The sequence below is a fragment of the Dendrobates tinctorius genome, unplaced genomic scaffold (assembly GCF_039654945.1).
Source record: "Dendrobates tinctorius isolate UK_male_01 unplaced genomic scaffold, ASM3965494v1 ptg000117l, whole genome shotgun sequence".
In the NCBI taxonomy this organism is placed as follows: domain Eukaryota; kingdom Metazoa; phylum Chordata; class Amphibia; order Anura; family Dendrobatidae; genus Dendrobates; species Dendrobates tinctorius.
In genome coordinates this window covers 6815210-6836343 of record NW_027361785.1, presented here as the reverse complement: position 1 = coordinate 6836343, position 21134 = coordinate 6815210, and the positions used below count along the sequence as shown (strand labels likewise).

Genomic DNA, 21134 nt, shown 5'->3' with positions numbered 1-21134 from the left:
ACAATGGCTTAAAATTCTGAGGTCCCAAGTGCATCCTAACATCTGGCATGTATGCGTTTTATAGGATGTCAGTAGAGCTATTTAATTTACTAGTCTACTTTATCTGGTCATAAAATCTAATATTCCTCCAGATATAATATGCCTTCCTGCGCCATCAATTACACAACATCCCAAGTCCAGGATTTGTCAGTTTTTATTAACACACGATTACCTTTTCAAGATGCAGCTAAATAAAAAAATTTCTGTATTTTTCCATTTTCTGTGACATTGACCTCCCACTAAATGTGCAAATAATATACTACAGAGCGGCATGGTGGCTCAGTGGTTAGCAGTATTGATTTACAGTGCTGGAGTCCTGGGATCGAATAACGTCTGTAATGAGTTTGTATGTTCTTCCCGTGAGTTTCCTCCCACACTCCAAAAAAATACTGGTAGGGAATTCATATTGTGAGCCCCAGTGTTGAGTTCTGTAAAACAATATATATATATATTTAGTCTTATTTATTGACTACATTTGACCCCAGTTTTCCACTTTCCCCAAGTCATAATCACAGGGGTCCAAAAAGATGACATCCGGTCTGCTGCATGTTAAATGTACACTTGAACGCTGTCCATGTATAAACAACAGAGTCAGGTTTTATTCACTGCATAGTTTAACCGCTCTACAAGGTCAATTTGTGTTGTCCATTTAAGTGACTGAGGCCAAAAACAGATTGAGACAAAAGTAATATCGTTAAGAAGAAAAAAAGCAGAACTTTTTTATTGCATACAATCTCTTTAAATCCAATCAGACATAGATATTTTGATTTTCGGTTGGTATGTGCTTTAAAGCGGTCCTATAGGTTATAAGAAAAACAAAAATTTAACAATAGATTCTTAACCTTTTCTCAAATATATATCATTGATAAATTAAAAGAAATGACTGGCACATGATTTATTCCTTATGTGTGGAGAAAGGCGATTCCGGCAGTTAAATTGGAAATGATTCTTTACAGTTAGAGCAGTCGGACTGTGGAATGCCAACCACAAGAGGTAGTAATGGCAGATACAAATGGCATTGTGGATAATAAATAATCTAGTGATAGAGAATGTACTGTATAACTGGGAGAAAGGATGAACTTGGTAGACCTATGGCTTTTTTCAACCAATGCAGGTTCGGACTGTCCCACCGGGAAACAGGTGAATCTCCAAGCAGGCCCCTGTACAGGAGTAAACCACTTACCCCCCCAACATGAGCTGGTCCAATACATTTGATTAACTATATACAAACAAAAGAGCAGCATCTCATCATTCATTCAACAAATTGGCCAGTTTAGTGTTATATAGAAGCATAAGTATGTTTGTTACACAGGGTAATATTTGCATGCAGCAGAACAGGGGGTCCCCAGAGTTAATGTTGCTGGTGGGCTCTTTCCAGGTCAGTCCGACACTAAGGCTACGTTCCCACGTCCGGAATTCCCGCGGGAATTTCCGCTGCAATTTTGCAACTCCCTGCCGCGGGAAATATGCGTGAATTCCGCATGCGTAATTCCTGTGTATTTCCCGTGAAAAACTAGCATTTTGCAAGCGATCTGTAGCATCGCTTGGAAAACTGATTGACAGGTTGGTCAAACATGTCAAACATAGCGTTTGACTAGTGTGACCAACTTTTTACTTTGAGGCTGCCTATGGAGCTTCAGTAGTAAAAAGATCTATAGTTTAAAATAATAAAAAAAATCGTGTTATTCTCACCTTCCGGCATCCCACGTCATCAAAAGTCATTGTCGCAAGGCATCGCTGGGAACGGGAGTTGGCGGGAGCATCGCTGAGGCCTGGGGACGCTGCGTGGGATGCCGGAAGGTGACAATATCACGATTTTTTTATTTTAATTTTAGTTTTTACAGGGATATGGTACAGAGTCTGGAGGAGAATCTCCTCTCCTCCAGACCCTGGGTACCATCCGCACATTTTCCGCTTACTTTGCGCATGGTTGGCATGGCCACATGCGGAAAGTAGGTGGAACAATGCATTCCTATGTGTGTGGAATTCCCACGATTCTGGAAAAAAAATGAGCAAGCTGTGTATTTTTCCGCGATGCGATTCCGCCGCAGAAAATATATGCAGCATTAGCACAGCATGTGCGGAATGCCATTGCATTCAATGGGTTGCTTATTTTATGCGTTTTTGCAGCGTTTCGCAGTGAAAAAACATGGCAAAAGCGCATAAAATCAGCGGGAATTCTGAAAGTGTGCACACAGCCTAAACCTATGTTACTTTGTAATCGTGAATGATGCCTCAGTACATGGTGCCACATTATATAATTACTGTATTTGTAGGTTTTCTGTCTATATCATAATAGGATAATTTTGCCACACATTTTAAGAATCCTTTGTGCCATACTTTAAATTCAGGATATTTGCATATGTTGCATTTTGTAGCATGATGTATTTTGGCTCATGCTGCAATAGAAGTAAGGGCTCCAAGGCAATCTTGGGACTGACATGCCACTTTTCCTACACTCTTCTGTTGGACTGTGACTCAGGCAGGGAAAAGTTCCTCTGGGAAAGTTACATTAAAATTAAAGTCCAGCATTAGTCTTGGGGATACATTTTTGGGTGGGCTCTGGAACAAATTAGCAGTGGGGATTAAAAGAAAAATTTTACCTTTGGCATCTAAATCCATTGCTGCATTTGTCAGAAATAGTTCAAATATGCTAATGAGGTGTGTTCGGTGCACTTTGGTGTGGCCAAGCAGATCAGTGCACTTACTTGTTTTCTGTCTACCTCTGCTTTCCTCTGGCTTCTGTAAAGCCACAGCTGTCAATCAGGAAAGAAGGAATAGATGCAGAACAAATAAGTGTGAATGTGCCACGACAAGGTCGCCCTGACACCTCGTTATTAATTAGGGCTATGAGATGATGTGCTTGGTTTGAATAGTCATTTTATGCCAACAGACTCGCTTTAATAGATCTCTATATTAGGCTGGTTTCACATTTGCGTCTGTGTGTTTGATCCGCATAGATCTGCATGCGTCATGCGTACATATATTTAACATGGTGTACGCAGGGACATGCATCTGCAAGCAAACGCAACATGTTGCATTTTTTGAGGTGCTAAAAATCCGTCAAATATGAGAAGGCATGCGCATGCAGATGAGTGCGTCAAAAAATGCATTACTGTCTATGGGAACGCATTGGTATGCAAAGACATGCATGCGTTCTTCAAAGTGTAAACTGAAATGCCATGAGAAATGCCCATTTTTGTCTGGTGTAATATCGAACGCATGCGCATAAACAACGCAAACGCATGCAAAAAACGCATGCACAAGCAGTGTTTTTCTGTCATGTGTAAGATAATGCGCATAAAAACCGCTGCAAAAACATGTGTTTTGCATGCGTTTTTGCATGCGTTTGCGGATGCGGATGATACGCTGCGCACTCAAACGCTAATGTGAACTTAGCCTTACTTGAATAGTAACGACTTTTGAGTCAGCGTGATGTTTTATGAAATGTGTTTTATGAAAAGGAGGATGGTGTTCTAATAAATGAGAAAAGCGGTAACTCTAGTATTCCTGGAGTGTGAAACATATTAGATTTCATTGTGGGATTAAAATTGGAAACAGTTGCTCATGTACAGTGAAATGAATGCAGCATGGATGTTGTCTTCAGGGTGGAGTTACACAAGTGATAAAACACTATGTTTTACATCAGAAACATTTGTAACTTCAGTCCATTGAAACAAGAAGAAATCTGGTCCCGAATTATGAGGCTCAATAGCTTAGTAGAAGTAACACCTCTCCAAGTGCAAGTTGAAAGATGTTGGACACTGAAGCATCTCGTTTTTGTTTGTCGGGGTTAGTTCATGATAAAATCTCCCACGGCTTTATTTCGCTCTTTCAGACTCGCTTCGTCTCATGTTGCTGACATGTATTAAGATCAATGACCATATGGTCTTTCTGTGGTGCTATGAGCTGATTGCGCAAATAAACTTGCATGATGAGCCAATGATAGTGAGTGCCTGACTATAAATGTAGTGGTTTCAGCTCACTTTTCTAAACTTATTCTAATACTTAACTGAGGATGAGCCGAGCTAGAATGTTACTCACCTCAGCATCAATCTTGCTACAACATCTGCCACTTGGAACCCCATCCTTTATGCTAGTAAGTACCCACCTTATTGGTGCCTGTTCTATTTTACATTATTAAGAATTTGCGTATTGGAAGATTGTGGCATATTTTTGTCTGGTTATTCCCACTGTTCTTTCTTAATGCTAGTCATCTATGTTGACTTGGTAATGGCTGGCATATCTCTTCACATTGTGTATAGTTGAGGATTATGCTTAAAAAAATAAAAACATATATCAAATATTCTTGCAATGCAGCACATTTCTTAAGCTTCTGGAGGCTGTAATGATTTTCTCAGAATGCCAACCTCTCAGCCTAGAACAGGGGTGGGGAACCTCAGGTCCATGCGCAGTTTATCGCCCATGATGGCCTTTTCTCCGGCGCTCCAGGCAGTTTCCCGGTGGCGGCAGTGCTCGGAATGGCAGCTGATTTTTGATTGCTGCTGGTCCCTTAAATTTCATTTACTACTGAACACTGTGGTGTGTGCAATTAAAGATTATTTCCTCACACTGGCCAGTACCCGCTTGAGGACATGCCTTTTGGGCAGAGTTAGGATGCGTTGGGCTCCTATCGCACAGTAAAACACAGCAGCGGCAGCATCTCCTGTGATATATATATGCCTCAGCACCATGTCTCCTATGATGTCTATGCTGCAGTCCCATGTCTCCTTTGGTGTCTGTACTGCAGCCCCATGTCTCCTGTGATGTCTCCACCACTGACTCATGTCTCCTGTGATGTTTAAGCCACAGCCCCAAAATGTCTCCTGTGATGTCTATGCCACAGCCCCTTGCCTTCTGTGATGTCTATGCCTCAGCCCCTTGTCTCCTGTGATGTAGATGCTGCAGCCTCATGTATCTAGTGATGTCTATACCGCAGCTCCTTGTCACATGTGATTTAAATACCTCAGCCCCATGTCTCCTGTGATGTAAATACCACAGTCCTATGTCACCTGTGATGTATATACCGCAGCCCCATGTCTCCTATGATGTATATGCTGCAGCCCCATATCTCATGTGATTTATATGCCGCAGCCCCATGTCTCCTGTGATGTCTATGCTGCAGCCCCATGTTTCCTGTGATTTATATTTCACAATCCCAAAGTGCCTCCTGTGATGACTATATCGCAGCCCCATATCTTCTGTGATGATATATACTGCAGCCCCATATCTTCTGTGATGATATATACTGCAGCCCCATATCTTCTGTCATGTATATACCGCAGCCCCATGTCTCCTATGATGTATATGCTGCTGCCCCCATCTCATGTGATTTATATGATGCAGCCCCATGTCTCCTGTGATGTCTATGCTGCAGCCCCATGTTTACTGTGGTGTATATGCCACAATCCAAAGTGCCTCCTGTGATGCCTATACCGCAGCCCCATATCTTCTGTGATGTTATATACTGCAGCCTCATGTCTTCTGTCATGTACAGTTGTGGCCAAAAGTATTGACACCCCTGCAATTTTGTCAGATAATACTCAGTTTCTTCCTGAAAATTATTGCAAACACAAATTCTTTGTTATTATTATCTTCATTTAATTTGTCTTAAATGAAAAAACACAAAAAGAATTGTCCTAAAGCCAAATTGGATATAATTCCACACCAAACATAGAGGGTGGACAAAAGTATTGGCACTGTTCGAAAAATCATGTGATGCTTCTCTAATTTGTGTAATTAACAGCACCTGTAACTTACCTGTGGCACCTAACAGGTGTTGGCAATAACTAAATCACACTTGCAGCCAGTTGACATGGATTAAAGTTGACTCAACCTCTGTCCTGTGTCCTTGTGTGTACCACATTGAGCATGGAGAAAAGAAAGAAGACCAAAGAACTGTCTGAGGACTTGAGAAACCAAATTGTGAGGAAGCATGAGCAATCTCAAGGCTACAAGTCCATCTCCAAAGACCTGAATGTTCCTGTGTCTACCGTGCGCAGTGTCATCAAGAAGTTTAAAACCCATTTCACTGTGGCTAACCTCCATAGATGTGGATGGAAAAGAAAAATTGACAAGAGATTTCAACACAAGATTGTGCGGATGTTGGATAAAGAACCTCGACTAACATCCAAACAAGTTCAAGCTGCCCTGCAGTCCGAGGGTACAACAGTGTCAACCCGTACTATCCGTCGGCGTCTGAATGAAAACGGACTGTATGGAAGGAGACCCAGGAAGACCCCACTTCTTACCCCGAGACATAAAAAAGCCAAGCTGGAGTTTGCCAAAACTTACCTGAAAAAGCCTAAAACGTTTTGGAAGAATTTTCTCTGGTCAGATGAGACAAAAGTAGAGCTTTTTGGGCAAAGACATCAACATAGAGTTTACAGGAGAAAAAAAGAGCATTCAAAGAAAAAAACACGGTCCCTACAGTCAAACATGGCGGAGGTTCCCTGATGTTTTGGGGTTGCTTTGCTGCCTCTGGCACTGGACTGCTTGACCATGTGCATGGCATTATGAAGTCTGAAGACTACCAACAAATTTTGCAGCATAATGTAGGGCCCAGTGTGAGAAAGCTGGGTCTCCCTCAGAGGTCATGGGTCTTCCAGCAGGACAATGACCCAAAACACACTTCAAAAAGCACTAGAAAATGGTTTGAGAGAAAGCACTGGAGACTTCTTAGGTGGCCAGCAATGAGTCCAGACCTGAATCCCATAGATCACCTGTGGTGAGATCTAAAAATGGCAGTTTGGAGAAGGCACCCTTCTAATATCAGGGACCTGGAGCAGTTTGCCAAAGAAGAATGGCCTAAAATTCCAGCAGAGCATTGTAAGAAACTCATTGATGGTTACCGGAAGCGGTTGGTCGCAGTTATTTTGGCTGAAGGTTGTGCAACCAAGTATTAGGCTGAGGGTGTCAATACTTTTGTCTGGCCCATTTTTGGAGTTTTGTGTGAAATGATCAATGTTTTGCTTTTTGCTTCATTCTCTTTTGTGTTTTTTCATTTAAGACAAATTAAATGAAGATAATAATAGCAAAGAATTTGTGATTGCAATCATTTTCAGGAAGAAACTGAGTAATATCTGACAAAATTCCAGGGGTGTCAATACTTTTGGCCACAACTGTATATACCGCAGCCCCATATCTCCTATGATGTATATGACGCAGTCCCAAAGTGTCTCCTGTGAGGTCTATGTTGCTGCCCCGGTGTCTCCTATGATGCCTGTGCATTAGCCTTGGAATCTCTTGGGATGTCTGTGCCAGGCATATCTATGCTTCAGTTCTGGTATGCTCTGTGATGTCTATGCCGCAGCTCCGTGTCTCCTGTGATGAATATAATGCAGCTCCATGTCTCCTGTGATTATCTGTCCAGCATCCCCATGTCTCCTGTGATATCTAAGCCTCACCACCGGCATGTCCTGTGATGTCTGTGCTGCTGCCCCATGTCTCCTGTGATGTCTCTACAGCAGTTTCAGTGTCCCCTATGTGATGTATGCTGCAGTCTCGGTGTTTCCCATGGGATGAATAGACAGCAGTCTCTGACCCTTCTATGTGATGAATATAAAGCAGTCTTGGGGTCTCCTATGTGATGAATAGAGAGCAGTCCCAGAGTCTCCTATATGATGTATACTGCAAATCTCCCACTACTTGAATTCTATAAGTGTAACATGAGCAATGATGAAATTCCCCGTATGGAGACCTGCAGTGTATTATACATTTGTATTCAGTACGAATTACTGCTGCTAGTTCTTTATAAAACTTATCATCGCAAAGAGTTGCTTGTGCTCCAGACCCATGCAAATTTTTAAAAGCAGTTACAAGTAGCAACATTATCCATACCATCTAACATTTCAGCTCCACCAAAGAGAAGCAGTTCCAGCCATCATATTAGGGGTGAGTTAATAAAATGTTTGACCAAATATAGCAGGGTACTTTTCAAGTTGATCATTTTGTACGGCCCGCCCAAGAATGGTACAAATATCCAAATGGCCCTTGGGAGGGAGAAAAAAAAAAGGTTCTCCAACCCTGGCCTAGAGCAACACTTATCACCAGTGTCAGACATTAAAGGACGCATGGTTTCCTAAACGCTTGGTTAATTGCAGGTTCTAAGAATTAAGTAACAGTTTCTCAAAGACCTTTGTGTATTTCATTGCTAATTTTTTTCATGTGGGTGGAAAAGAGGCAGGGCTGCCAGATCCCTCACCTCACCAGTGAGAGAGAATAAAAGGAAAAAATGCCTATGCTCAAACCCCAAAATACTATTGTCTTGGCTGGATAAATGCCTACACTGCCTGCTATCCAGGATTTGCGTCTTCTCTCTATAAATTGCTTGTGTAAGTATTTCTGAGCAGCAGGACATGGAAATTTGTAATTTATGCTAATATATATATATATATATATATATATATATATACACATCATATACACTAGATATATCTTTGGATTAATAATACCACAAAATATGATTAAGTGAGTATGTATTTGCATAAACAAAGAGGCTCTTTTCAATTCACTATATGAGGCAGCTTTGCTTTGCATGTAGATGTAATTTATGACTGACAGCTTGGCATTGGGAGGGAGGCACAATGATCTGACAAGCAGCTCTTCTCTTTATACAGAAAAGGTATGGTAATCTGTTTTTCATCAGAATCCTTGATCAGACAGGATATTTAGTCCCTAATTTACAGAGTGCATGCTAAGAACACAGTGCATATGTTTGATCATGAGCTTGTATGCCTAAAGTAATGATTATTCTCACTTATGGTGAAATATTGGCCACAATATTGGAATAATGTACGACTGAAAGTTTTCAACTTTTATTTCTACAGTTCACCCTTGCGTTATACAAATTATAACCTAGTCTATGATGAAGAAATAAAAAAAGAAGCAACTGGCCATTTAGGAGTCAAATCAACTCTTAAATGGAGATTAATGTACAGAAAAATATGAAATTATAAATTGCAATACATATTTAGTATTAAAATTATTATTACATAAAAAGTATTAAACAAATATTCTTGAAGAAAAAAAGCTATGCTTTAGTAGTTTACTTTTTATATTGTCATTTCTTTCCCTATAAAATTAGTTATACACTAATGCAGGTTAATATCATTATTATTATTTTCCTCTTTTTGTACTGTAGATACAGACTTTGTAGAGAAAAATGATGTCATAAAAGAGGTCTGCCTTTATTGTATGGATTTCTTTGGCAGGTAAAAAATAAAAAAAAAATCCTCCACCTTTTCAAAAGGGAGAAAATAAAACTATATTATGAGATTACCATTTAGGATGTTTCCTAATATGAATCACAAGCTGCTACTTCCATATTTTAAGTGGAGCTTCTGCCTTTACTAGTGAGGGGCGGGCTATCCCTACATATTGATCCAGACCATTAACACGGTGCTACACTGGAGTTTTTAGGTCCTATTTCATGAAGCATAATCTCAGGTAAAACCAGTACTCTTCAAAGGATTCTAGATAAATATTCCCACAGACTCTCATCTGCCAAGTCAATTTACCTGCAGTGTATATGCTCTGATCTCTTATTATTCTTGACATTTGTCTCAAAACGTTCTGAGAAAGATAACCCAAGGCACAAAGGAGGGAGCACTTAGGCACAGAGCAGTGCTTCTTTTGCACACACCCTTCTGGGCACAGACTTACTACACAGTCATAAAGTAGGGGAGCTTATAGCTGACATGCAGTAGGCACTAACTGCGCAATATTTTATTATGCCTATTCATAAATTAATGAATTATTGCAATAATGTGCTCTTATTTAGCTTCCTTTCACGAGTAGCAATTTGTTCATGATTAAGTCAATGTCACATATGATACAAAGCAGAGCACAATTTCACAGATTTTCAGAAGAACACAGAAACTTCTTGTAGGTTGGGAAAACACATTTGGACATAAGTGTTTGCAGTCTATCAATTTTTAATTATACAATTTTCAGCAAATTATCATCAAACGTATAACAGGATGCACTTCACATTCTTAAATTGATTGTGTAAGATTAGAAAAATGATCTGTTGCTAAAAAAAGAAAAAAAGATTTCACATGTACTCCCGATTGTTCTGGCCACAATGTATCTCATCGTAACTGCCTTCATAAATCTCACCTTAATTATGTCTTAAATAGTAATATCTAAGGACAATATTGTTCTATCATTAATATACCACCAAAACCTTTAATCATTGGTAGCTTTTATAGAAAAAGACTGAAATTGTTGCAGTCATTTAGATCAATAGCTTTTCTTCTTGCGTTTTATCTCTCAACCATATATGATGATTAAAAGATAACATTGGATTTGCCAGTGTTAATTGCCTCTTTTTCTACTGTCTTGTTGGAGATCATTCATGATAACAGTTAAAGGGGTGGTCCCATACTTTTATATTGATGACCTATTTTTAGGATAGGTCATCAATATCAAATCATTGGTTGGTGCGACACCCGGCACCACCATTGATCTGCTGTTCTCAGGGCAGATGTGTACTACCTAGTCAACTCCTCAGTGAGCACATCGGTCCACCACCGGTGGCGGAAACAGATGATCAGTGGGGTGCCGGGTGTCATAACCTCACCAATCAGACATTTATGACCTATCCCGAGGATAGATCATCAATATAAAAGTAATGGACAACTGCTTTAATAGTTTGTGTGATTTTTCATGATGACCAAGCTACTATGTGAATGTAGGCTGCAAAGACATGAAGGGGAGTGCCTGCCCTATTTGGCCGCACTTGGTAATATACTTTATACTCAATAATTGGAGGCCACTTACCCACATGTCTATGTAACTGATATTACAGCTTGGTAATGAATGTAATGAATATTGGTGGTGATGAGGAGAGAAGACTCTAAGCAGTGGTCCCATCTTGTAAACAGCTCAGGCCCATCCACAAATTTGCGCTAAGGACTCTGGCTCCTCAGATCCCAAACTTGTACTCAGCATCATTTAATCTGTGCCATAAATCAAGTTCTGCAACACCAACTGGTAAGAGATGTGCATGGCCAAAAAAAAAATATTTGACAGGATGCAATGTCAGCATAAATGTCATATAATGATGGGTTAATAAACTACATGTGGACGATTAGTATAGCAATGTATGTAGTAAAAACACATACAGGCAGTGATGGCATGATGAAAAGTCAATTGATTATGATCTATTTTTATTTAAAATTGCGGTTGTCTTATCAGATTATCAAATGCCTGCAGGCACAGTGAGCAGGCGTTCTTCGCGGCTAGACGCGTGGGCAGTCCCTACCCCAAAAGTATTAATGATACACACCTGGAATTATTAACCTTATTCCCTGAGGATGTTCTTTTTTTCACCACAACTTCCTACGTTATTCGTTTAGTCTATTAGTGTGGATAGATACAGAGAAATAACTTACATTTACCCTGGACTTTTCTTAGTCTACACAAATCCGATATTATGGCATCACTGACGGCTACTGCATAGGCAATGCCTGACTGATTGGCTTAAAGGCAATACATATTGCTATATATCATGCACAAGTATATTAGTGCCAAAACAATATGTTTTATGCATAGTACTACACAATAGGATCAGGACTTGCTGAGGGGCGAATTTAGGCAGTTGGTAATCTTACACAACACTGTATCACAAATGCATTTTCTTTGTCTGTAGTGCATGGGTTAAACAAATATCTATTAATTATACACCTTTGGCACTGCCTCAATGTAATCAACCTAAGGTGGGTACAGACATTATCCCGATTAAACACACTTCTATCAAATAAGTGCACAAATTACATTATCATGATGGAAAAAAAAATTAAAGTAAAAACATTGATAGGAAGTTTGGAATTGGCACTTATCACTCCGTGTCGATCCAAGAGTAATTTCTTTTCAACAAGTTGGCTTACGGAGCGGCTTAATGTGTTACCTGCGATGCTTGTCGTAACTAGTTGTATAGCTCAAAGCAAGATAGCAGGAAAAGTATATGTATTAAAAGATAATCTCTGATCGTTCTAGCAAAGTGTCAGTTAAAGTCAAACTATAGTCAAAGTGCAAGTTGATCCCACATGAAAGGGAGCTCCGAAGAATAATGTGATGTGGAAATGTTCGGATTTAACTCCATATGTGGAATCCATTATAGCCAATTGGCGAATTTGAAAATGTTATTTGAAATAAAAATATGATTTCTAAATCTTATCATTGGGTAATAAAATGTATTTTTTTTACAGGTGTGACACATCGCAGCGGTAATATGAGCAAACAAGGTGACAGAAAATGGATTCATATATTCCCATTTTTAATGGTATGTATACAATGTTTCGAGAACATTCATATTTTGGAGGCAGTTGTATATACATAGTATGGTCTTCTTGCAGCCACATTGAAACTGCCCTTCCACACAAAATAATTATTGGCCTACTTGGCACATTCGGTTGTTATATGCGCATTCTCTCTGTTATCAATTTGTTCTACCAGCATTAGCAAGAAACGTAGTGCTGCTGTCAGACTTCTCCAATCAGAAAACAAGAATCAAGTATTTTAAAATCCAATATGGCGGACCATTCTTTCCTTCGACATCTGCGGTCCGTTACGCCCCATACACATAAGACTGCTGGCTAATGCATAACCTGTATGAGCACCTTAATGGGTTATTCCCAACATGCCTTTTCTGGAGTTTCTCACTGCGCATACAAAGAGGAAAGTTGTTGACATCTCACTCATAACGATCTGATCAAGCGCAGGAAGTAACAAACGAAAAAGGGAAGGTTCCAGCTTCTGGGTAAAATTCCAAAGTTCATTGAAGTATTAAAAAATAATTTCCAAAAACTGGAATGGTGAGGAAAAAAAATAAAGCTACGCATTTCGAACCCAAGCTTTGACAAAGAACGCCAGGTAGCTTTCAAATCGCGTAGCTTTATTTCTTTCCACTATGCCAATTTTTGAAATTGATTTTTGAATACTTCAATAAACTTTGGAATTTTACCAGAAGCTGGAAACTTCCCTGTTTGGTTTGTTTGTCACTGCCACCCTTCCATCCTCCTGGATGGTTGGTCTGTGGTTGGGAGCTCCAGCTTGGCGGACAGGACCCTGTGGCCAAACTGTATAGATAAAGTAATAGTCTAGGTGGCTATAAATGGTTGACTGCATTCTGCACATGCGAGTGACCATCAACTACTTAACTTCATTCTCTTGGTGACCGCAATATTAATCCGGCTAATTACATTCGTGAAAATGACAGCAGAAAGTAATATCTACTGCATTAATTGTTTACATATTTGTCATACAAATTAGGTCACAGGAAGCGTAAGGAAGCATTATATAGTATATAGATATAGTATAAAAACAGAAAAATAAAATAAGAAGGAAGTAAAGAATTAATACGTCAACAATATGAGATTGGTTAATAGATTATCATTATGTGATCAGTGGAGGCACAAAAATCAGCTATTCCCAGCTCCTGCAGCCACCGGTTCTACACAGTATATGGAGATGGAGCCTCTGTACTCTGCGTAGTGGCCATTTGTACATACTGCAGCTCAACTTCCACTTCCCATCAGTGGGAACTGATTGAATTAATATCATTGTACTGGATAACCTCTTAATTTAATTTCCATCTACTAAATAGTTTGAGACACTATGTAGCAAATAGATGTGGGCATTACTTATCTTACTCTCTGAACATTTATGAACTAATCCAGTACTGGTTCCGAGTTATTGAATAATCAACATTAATAGGTTACACAATTGTGTAGAATTGTGTAGAATTGTGTCAACAGGATTCTCTAATTTAAAGGGAATATGTCAGCAGGTTTTGTCATGCAATCTGGGAGCAGCGTGATGTAGGGGCAGAGAGCCTGATTCCAGTGATGTATAACTTACTGGACTACTTGGTGTCATTTTGATATAATCCCTGTTTTCTTTGCTGTAGCAGTGGTCAGAATGCTGAGCTGTGTATAACCCTGCCCACATCACTGATTGGCAGCTTCCTGTATACAGTGTACATTGTCAGCAAGCTACCAATCATGGTGGATGCAGGGTTAGCTGGACTGGCTTGCACGCGATCTACTCCTGTAGGTATAATCTCCTGCTGATAAACCCTCATTGTAGTGAAACCATAGCACACAGCTTAATAAGTGACACATCCTGGTAGTCAGACTCTCTGCCCTTATACTATATTAAGCAGAGATTGAACAGAAAAAACCTGCTGACAAATTCATTTTAGAGGGATTTAATCTTCTTTTGCTATTAGACCAACAGTTACTTTTCCCAATCCCAAACACACACACACACACACACACACACACACACTTGGATGAGCTGTGTGTTCATGTATTTTCAATGGGGAATAGGGAATGAACTGTTTCCAAACAAGTCTGGTGTCAATGTCTTCATAACTACAAGGAATGTGGGTGTTGCACTTTAATATGCCTATACCTTCTTTCCTCCAACATTATTTGATGGGAGAGGGATAAGAGGACCCCTACAAGAAAGTCATCCGGTTCTGCAGAAAGTTTGGCTCATACTGTTTTCCGAAAAGTTTGATATTAGAAACGAAATCCATATCTAAGAGCACACAGATGTCAGTGGCAGAATCTAGACATGATTCCGTCTCCCTGTCTGACCTTATTGTTTCCTCTTCCCTCCGCAGGTGTCTTTGGTGTATTCAGCTCTTGCTGAGTACTCGAATTGTGGTGAAAATGAGTATTATAACCTGACAACAGGTCTGTGCCATAGCTGTCCAATGTGCGAACCAGGGGAAGAGCCAAATTATGTAAGTACCTGGGCTAGTCAGAACAACGCCTTTCTTTTATAATGGCATTCTACACATATATAATGTACAAGTGGGCGGGTTTTGTTTATTTTAAAGATTGTACTATGTCCCTTCCATCAGACCATGGATAATTTCTTTTTGGTTGGACTTCCACTACCAAAGCAGTATCCCACATACTATTATGTCCAACTATTATATCTAGTGACCTTACATGGGACTGACATTTCTCGACTGTTGACTAGAACTATTATATATGTTCCTGTTGAGCACAAATATTAGTGTATGTGAAGGTTGCATAGGGATAGGCAGATATAATGAATTGTACAGGAAATAGCATGAACATTTACTCAAAAAGAAAGCCAACCAGTCTTACTTCGCCCTTCCCCCCCACAATGACTGACAGCTCTTCTTCCTCTATGAGTTTGCCTGCAGAGTGAATAGTCAACCTCTCTGAAGAGAGAAGCAGGACTCATTGGCTTTCTGTAGGAGTCCTGGCTGGAGATAAGCAGCATTCTGCATGAAAATACTGAATCAATAGAGACCTATATTTAATTTTGTCTTCTTTCCTATGCTGCCTCCAAAGAGAGGCACATAGGAGATTACTTTACGACGGTAACTGACTCTTCATTGGAGCAAACAAAATGTTGGTTTTCTGCAGCTTTCCTGGTATTTAATTATTCTTTGTCATTTAGTCCTGTGGCTATGGAACTAAGGATGAAGACTATTGTTGTACCCCCTGTCCACCCGACAAGTATTCTAAAGGAGGCTACCAAATATGCAGGCGACACAAGGACTGCGAGATATTCTTCCGAGCCACAGTGCTAACTCCAGGGGACTCTAAGAATGACGCTGAGTGTGGACCATGCCTTCCAGGGTAAGAACATGTGTACTATATTTATGGATATATTGTCTGGTAAAAAAAAATATGATACATGCTATAAAAGCACAATGACATTGGAATATGCAGGAGGAAACATGCTTCCCTTCTTGCTTTTAACGTCAGCCCTCTTACGGGTACTTGTAATGAGGCATTTCCAGGCATAACAAGATTAATATAAAAATCCATTTTTGAACTATATTTATTGGCAGGATTTTCTTATATTATTGATTTTAGTATACTTTAATGGATTGTGCTATGGATATTAGACTGGCTCCTTATACTAGACATTAACAGCCTATGCTAAGAGCAGATGAGCATATTTTCGGTCTGAGTGCAAGCCGACAAAATATCGCACTCAGACCATGTTATTCTATGGGGCCGTATACATGTCAGATTTTTTTTCTGTGCCTCTCGACGGAAAAAATTGCTGCGTGCCTAAGTTCGATCTGATGTTTAGATCGCACCTGGCCATGCAAGTTAATGAGTCGTGGAAACCATCAGTCTACGCACTGATGATATCTGAGTGCAGTCCGATCTCCACAGACTGACAGAACGGATTAGATGGAGACATTTTTTTTTTCCGTCGTCTCATTTGAGAGAATCAGATCACACTATGTTTGCATAATTAACTCGATTCTCTCAAATGAGAGAATATACCATCGTGTGCACTTGCCCTAAGGATACAGGTGCTTCTCACAAAATTAGACTATCATCAAAAAGTTAATTTATTTCAGTTTTTCAATACAAAAAGTGAAACTCATATATTATATAGAGTCATTACAAACAGAGTGATCTATTTCACGAGTTTATTTCTGTTAATGTTGATGATTATGGCTTAACTAAAAACACCTGAAAAAGGCTTCTTAAGCTTTTAAAAGGTCCCTTAGTCTGTTTCAATAGGCTCCACAATTATGGGGAAGACTGCTGACTTGACAGATGTCCAGAAGACAGTCATTGACACACTCCACAAGGAGGATAAGCCACAAAAGGTCATTGCTAAAGAAGCTGGATGTTCACAGAGTTCTGTTTCCAAGCATATTAATGGAAAGTTGAGTGGAAGGAAAAAGTGTGGAAGAAAAAGGTGCACAAGCAACCGGGATAACCACAGCCTTGAAAGGATTCTTAAGAAAAGGACATTCAAAAATTTGGAGGAGATTCACAAGGAGTGTAGTCATTGCTTCAAGAGCCACCACACATAGACATACCCAGGACATGGGCTACAAGTGTCGCATTCCTTGTGTCAAGCCACTCATGACCAATAGACTCCAGAAGCATCTTACCTGGGCCAAGAAGGAAAACAACTGGACTGTTCCTCAGTGGTCCAAGGTGTTGTTCTCAGATGAAAATAAGTTTTGCATTTCATTTGGAAACCAAGGTCCCAGAGTCTGGATGAAGAGTGGAGAGGCACACAATCCAAGCTGCTTGAGGTGTAGTGTGAAGTTTCCACAATCAGTGATGGTTTGGGGAGCCATGTCATCTGCTGGTGTAGGTCCACTGTGTTTTATCGAGACCAAAGTCAGCACAGCCGTCTACCACTAAATTTTAGAGCACTTCATGCTTCCCTCTGCCGACAAACTTTTTGGAGATGGAAATGTCATTCTCCAGCAGGACTTGGCACCTGTCCACACAGCCAAAAGTACCAATACCTGGTTTAAAAACAACAGTATCACTGTGCTTGATTGGCCAGCAAACTCACCTGACCTTAACCCCATAGAGAATTTATTATGGTGTATTGTCAAGAAGAAGATGAGAGACACCAGACCCAACAATACAGACGAGCTGAAGGCTGCTATCAAAGCAACCTGTGCTTCCATAACACCTCAGCAGTGCCACAGGGTGATCGCCTCCATGCCACGCCACATTGATGCAGTAATTGATGCCAAAGGAGCCCTGACCAAGTATTGAGTGCATTTACTGAATCTACATTTCAGTAGGCCAATATTTCAGATTTTAAAATCATTTTTCAAGCAGGTGTTATAAAGTATTCTAATTTTCTGAGATAATGACGTTTGGGTTTTCATTGGCTGTAAGCCATAATCATCACCATTAACATAAATAAACACTTGAAATACATCACTCTGTTTGTAATGGCTCTATATAATATACGAGTTTCACTTTTTGTATTGAAGAACTGAATTAAATTTACTTTTTGATGATATTCTAATTTTGTGAGATGCACCTGTAAGTCTTCAATATTTAGTGGATCTAGTACTCCACTGATGAGCATTATGATGTGAACACACTTAGCACAGGAGCTATGCCTGGCTCTGCAGCTTACTCTTGTTCAGTTGAGAGCCCCTTTAATGTTATGAGGCATACAATGAAAGTTTTCCACAAAATCAAATATATATAATGCATTCAATTTTTTTGATCAAATATTTTAAGCATGTTAAAATTTTGATCCTCAAACCAGATTCTACTTGTTAGAGAGCCGCCCTAAAAGCATTCATGAAATGGTTTGTCAACCTTGCACCGCAGCCCCTCCGAGTGTCAAGGAATGTAAGTAAACCAATATTGCTTTTCATGTTATTCTAAAGTAAAAGTAATACTGTATTTCCAAAAACAAACATGGAAACTAATTAGTTTTTCCAAGAGTGTCTGAGAAAAAAACATGAACACTTAAGATCCATTATTCTAGAGCCACCTCTTCTCTACACCAGCATGGCACCAACACTTCTCAGAAAATCAGTGGGCATCCAAAGTCTCCAACACTGAAATAGAGAGTTTCTCTAACTTTCAGAGTACAAAATTTAGTTATTTAGGATGTGTATGGAGAGCACTGCTGGAAATAAATGAGATCTAATAAAGAGCCTTGAAAGCTGCATATTAGATGATGTCACATACAGTAGTAGAGTGTGGTGGTGACCGTATGTAGGCTCAGAAGATGGTCAATGTGTAAAAGACTGAATTCAAAATATACTATATAGTTCTCATATAATAAATATAAATTATCAGTAGTTTGAACAAGTATATATTGATATGAATGTACAATGTTAATGGTTATTTGAAGTATAATATATCTCATCCAAATATGAAGCATCAGATTTTACTTATATCTAGAGCAGGTAAGATTACAGTATACTACGCACTATGCTTCAAAAACATTTACCGAATGATAAGGGTTTAAGAATAATCTGATATATGTACGTTTTATTATCTTATTAGTTTATTTTAATACATACCGTAAGGCAAATATCGTAATTACCCTATATCAGTGTTTCTCAACTCCAGTCCTCAAGACCCACCAACAAGTCAAGTTTTCAGGATATCCTTAGCATTGCACAGGTGATTTGAACACCTGCTCAAGCATTAATTCCATCACCTGTGCAATACTAAGGAAATCCTGAAAACTTGACCTGTTGGTGGGTCTTGAGGACTGGAGTTGAGAAACACTGCCCTATATTCATGCATGTCAACATTGTCATCATAGGTTTGGCTCAATCTTTTATTAAATATAGGTATTTTTAATGTCTTTCTGCATTGCTTTTAGTACGGAGCCCAAATTTCTTGCTAATCAAAAATGTATATTTCTACTCTACACAGCGTGTCTTCTGTATCCTCTTTCTTTAGGGACATGGGAATAAGCAGTTTCCATATGTGTCAGGTAACATGTGATCCAATGCAAAAAAAAAACAGAGATTATGGACTTGTTCACACTTTGCGTTTTTGCTCCTTTTTTCTACTCCTTTTTGTCTAGATCTGCAGGGCTAGCAAAGTGAATAAGATTTCGGAAATCGTATGCAAGTGCTGCTTATTTGCTGCTTTCAAAGCATTTTTTCAATATCTGCAGCATGTCAATTCTTTCAGCGTTTTTGCAGCATTTTTCAACCAATCAAATGAATTGGGGAAAAAAATGCAAGTAAAAACATATAACACAAATGCACTCCCAAACTCGACAAAAATGCACGTATTTTAAGCAATGTTTTCCATGCCAACACTATGGTTTTTGCAGCAAAAAAATCTACTTCAAATACTCAACATGTGTACATACCCTTAAATCTGTTCAAATCCAGTATTATCCACCCTTCTTTTCCCTGATGTCAATCATGAGAGGACAGCCCACTATAGCCATTAGATTGTCCGCCAAGCCCTTTGTAGTGATATGTCCTATTTGTATATGTATGTACTATACCTGTAGCTAAGTTCTAGAGAATGTGTAAAGTAAATGGCAGGAGAAGACACATCATTGATGTAACCTGTGCAGCACAGTGGCCTAGGAGGTAAGGGGGCCTACAACTTCTAAAGCAGGTGGAATTGTCCATTATGATGAGCTATTGAGCTGTAAAGGGCCCATATATTGTTCTCGTAAGGGGACCTCTTCTATCTGTCTCCGCTCTTGGTAAACGGAAGCCTAAAACATGCTAGTCTTTCAGATGCCAGTACTTATCACCTCACAGCTGATATAGCTATTGAACTTTGGATGTCGTCACCTGTACCTGTTTCTCCTGAAATGTAAATTGGTCCCAACATTGGTTGATATGTGCAAGAATGGCATGTATATTAGTATGGTATCAGAATGATTATTTTTGGCCTCAAGCTTCTAGAAGGTTGGTTGACCAGGAACTCATATCAAGCTTTTCAAGAGGTTGTACATCAGATGTTTTTCTCTATTTTTCTACTCTCTGTATATGTATTGGACCTTTTGTCCTAATGTAATATATGTTTTGCTTGACTAACCCCACAGTGTGCAAAATTACCTTAGCATATTGGACTGAACTTACCACATTGCAGGGTTTGCCCAATTGGTGAAAGTTAGGATACGTTTTGTATTACATGTTACTGTACAATATTGTTACTACCAAATCTGAGGAATACATAGTATACAATGAAGAATAATGTGCTCAGCAGATTCTTATGTAATTGTAAGTCACATACATCATTACATCCGCACAGAATGCACAGTGATGTCTGAATATGTGTCTTAAGTGTTCATTCTTGAAAGTGCATAAGAACAAGTACATGGTATACGCTTTGCATGTGATGATTATACTTTCAGAAAAAGCAGTGGATTCAAATGTAAAAATCTAAAAATATATGGAAAGTATCACAGTTTTACATTAAAACTAAAATCATTTGGATAAAATGGAGGTGGGGTAGTTATATGTGTGGTGCACATGTGGAACTTTAATGGAGTAAGAATTTAGTAAGGGGCTGTAGATGTGAGAAGAGCTTTATTTTAGCAAGATTAGAATTGGAACCCTATAAACCTATGGGCCTGCATGCCATAAAGGACAACACAGCTGACACTTGGAGATGACATGTATGGAGAGTAGATGATTTGTATGGAGAGAACAGAACATGATTTTCATTCATCAGTGTTTAGTTCTACACTCCTTTGGCTTTAGAACTTCAAAACCATTCTTTTCTAAAGCATGCGGTCAACTTAATGGTCTTCACTGATGATGAGATACAGGCATATCAAGAATTCAGCATATGGAATGCCAACCTACTTTCTGATGT

The 21134-nt window shown here is 39.3% G+C and overlaps 1 protein-coding gene across 5 annotated transcripts in view; it reads left to right on the top strand.

Moving 5' to 3' along the window:
• EDAR (ectodysplasin A receptor) overlaps positions 1 to 21134 on the top strand; it is a 157526-nt gene that overhangs the window by 72718 nt on the left and 63674 nt on the right. For 2 of the 5 annotated variants that reach the window (XM_073590504.1, XM_073590500.1), the window contains exons 1-5: positions 8276 to 8372; positions 12252 to 12325; positions 14672 to 14794; positions 15487 to 15668; positions 18088 to 18173. In XM_073590504.1, coding sequence (XP_073446605.1) covers positions 8318 to 8372; positions 12252 to 12325; positions 14672 to 14794; positions 15487 to 15668; positions 18088 to 18173 — 520 coding nt within the window. In that variant the 5' untranslated portion in view covers positions 8276 to 8317. Of the gene's footprint in view, positions 1 to 4037; positions 4139 to 8275; positions 8373 to 9181; positions 9252 to 12251; positions 12326 to 14671; positions 14795 to 15486; positions 15669 to 18087; positions 18174 to 21134 lie in introns of those variants that run through there. The other 3 variants (XM_073590503.1, XM_073590501.1, XM_073590502.1) reach the window with 3 other exon arrangements.